The sequence below is a fragment of the Microtus ochrogaster genome, unplaced genomic scaffold (genome assembly GCF_000317375.1).
Source record: "Microtus ochrogaster isolate Prairie Vole_2 unplaced genomic scaffold, MicOch1.0 UNK101, whole genome shotgun sequence".
Lineage (NCBI taxonomy): Eukaryota > Metazoa > Chordata > Mammalia > Rodentia > Cricetidae > Microtus > Microtus ochrogaster.
This window is the reverse complement of record NW_004949199.1, coordinates 41,896-44,456: the sequence shown is the minus strand read 5'-3', so window position 1 is coordinate 44,456 and position 2,561 is coordinate 41,896. Positions and strand designations below refer to the sequence as shown.

The window sequence follows — 2,561 nt, the reverse complement described above, 5'->3', positions numbered from 1 at the left end:
GAAATGGGCTAGTCCAGGTGCGAGAGTTAGCCGAGAAAAGGCTAGATATAATGGGCCAAGCAGTGTTTAAAAGAATACAGTTTCCGTGTAATTATTTCGGGGCATAAGCTAGAGCTAGCCATGTGGGCGGCCGGGGATGCAGCCCTGCCGCTCATATTACAACAGGTAATCTTCAACCACTTCAAAAAACTGTAGAATATGGTGTTTAAACAACTTAGGGTTCTGTTGAAGTGAGATACAATTGTTCCTGGCAGCATCGATCTACTTCACAAAACAATGTTGAGCACCAAAGACACTCCTCTTGGAGCTTGTTTTCTTCTTGGCAAAACTGGCCTTTATGCAAGGAACTGCCTATGTATCTACCACTGACAAAATGCACGATGTCTGGATAGGACAAGCAGAATACAAGAAAAAAGACTGTCAAACCTTGGCAATACAGGGTAAGAGGTTTTGAAAAATTTTCTTGCCTCAGAAAATGGTCTGTCAGTTATTCTAGGCCTTAACCACAGTTGGTTGTCAAGGTAGCCAGTTGACTCTGTCATTTGTTGCACATTTTGAAAGTTACTTAATTATACTTCCTGCTAATTCCAATATTATTATTTTTGTTCTCAGATCTTCAATGGGGTTGAAGACTAGATAGCTATAGTGACTTTCCTCTCATGACTTGGCCAAGTTATTAATTATATAAGACTAAAACTTATCATCAGGATAGGATAATTATTGAAATATTTATCACGTTTGTGGCATGATATATTTGTTCCTATTGTATATAATTTTGTATTAGGCTTAGAACTCTCTCATTTAAACAAAATGGGGAAGTACTGTAGGAATTCCTACTAACAGTAGCCATTATATTACCAGCCCACTTGGGTGTGGTCTCTTGTACAATTTATGCCAATTTAAGGTGTGTCTGGTCTCTTTCTGGCTATGTAATTCATGTTCCCATCTCATCAAAGGAATTTTACACAGATGCAGGTGTGATCCTAAGCATAATCCACCTCAGGAAGAAGCCTTGTCCAGAAGAGACAGAGGGACAGACAGAGATAATATCTAGAAACTCAGCTGTGTGTGGAGCTTTTCTATTTCACATTGATCCTAAAGAGACATGACAGTGTGGAAACACAACATTTTCCATGCATATGATGAAAAGAGACTAAAATAAAGTGTGGTGAATCCCTAACAATGAAAATATATATACAGAGTCTTACATTAATGCTTGAATTTCTATAAGTGTCATCAGTGGTATAATGTCTTATATCTGCTCTGAGTACTGCCTTCTGCCAAGGGTCCAACTACAGAGCGTGTTATGACAGGAAGATATGCAAATAAGGCTTCTTTATGCCCATAAAATCCAGCCCTGCCTTGATCCTGCAGCTCTGGCAGAGGAGACAAGCCCAGTCAGGGTTCAGCACTGAAAACAGGACACTCACCATGGATTTAGGGCTCATATTGGTTTCCTTTGTCCTTATTTTAAAAGGTCATTCATGAATATGAGATGTTGTGCATTGTCTGGACATGAGAAAGATAAAAATATCTTCTGTGTCAGTTTTCTAACCAGAATTCTTTGTGTTTGCAGGTGGACAGTGTGAGATGCAATTGCTGGAGTCCGGGGGAGGCTTAGTGCGGCCTGGAAAGTCCCTGAAACTCTCCTGTGCAGCCTCTGGATTCACCTTCAGTAGCTACTGGATGATTTGGGTCCGCCATGCTCCAGGCAAGACGCTGGAGTGGATCACACACATTAATCCAGATGGTGGTAGCACCTGGTATATCGACTCTGTGAAGGGCCGCTTCACAATCTCCAGAGACAATGCCAAGAACACTCTGTACCTGGAAATGAACAGTCTGATATCTGAAGACACAGCCTTGTATTACTGTGCAAGAGACACAGTGAGTGAACGTTACTGTGAGCTCAGACAAAAACACTGCTGTGGAGAACACAGGACCAGCAGGGGGCGCTGAGAGCACTTAGAAATCTGGGTCACAGAAGAGCCTGCTCAGAGACGCATGGAAGACTGAAATTCTCTGTGTCTGCACTGTCTCCTCTTAACACACTTAGAGATTTTTCTCTACAGGTATGGTGTGTAGTAATCCTTGAATGTCTAAATGATTATTTAAATTTCTGGTTCCAGTTGTGAGTTTATTTATTATAGTGTTTCTCCTTGTTTCCCTTTATCTCTTTCTATTTCCCTATTTCTGTTTATGTCTCACTCTATGTCTCTCTCTCAATCTTTCTTTCTCCTCTCCGTGTGTGTGTGTGTGTGTGTGTCTGTGTGTGTGTGTCTGTGTGTCTGTGTGTGTGTGTGCTGACATATGATGCATTTCTCTAACAATCTGTACCACTTGTTTTGAGACCATTTCTCTCACCTGGCCTGGATCTTAACGACTGTATAGTCTGGTTGTCCACTGAGTCCCAGTGATGGTTTTGTCTCCACATTCCCTATATGGTATACCTGGTTGACAGCCACACCCATTTCTTTCTTTAATTAAGGATTTTGATTTCTGTGTTCAGAAACCACTGATGGGTTCTTGTATGGCAAAAACTTGTTTTTCACAGTTCCATT

The 2,561-nt window shown here is 41.2% G+C and overlaps 1 gene segment (V, D, J or C); it reads left to right on the top strand.

The window, feature by feature from the left end:
- The first annotated feature begins 1,416 nt into the window (after positions 1-1,416).
- Positions 1,417-1,959, top strand: LOC101991251. The segment is given in 2 exon segments: positions 1,417-1,477; positions 1,577-1,959. Coding segments are annotated over 2 exon segments (429 nt in total).
- The last annotated feature ends 602 nt before the right edge of the window (positions 1,960-2,561 follow it).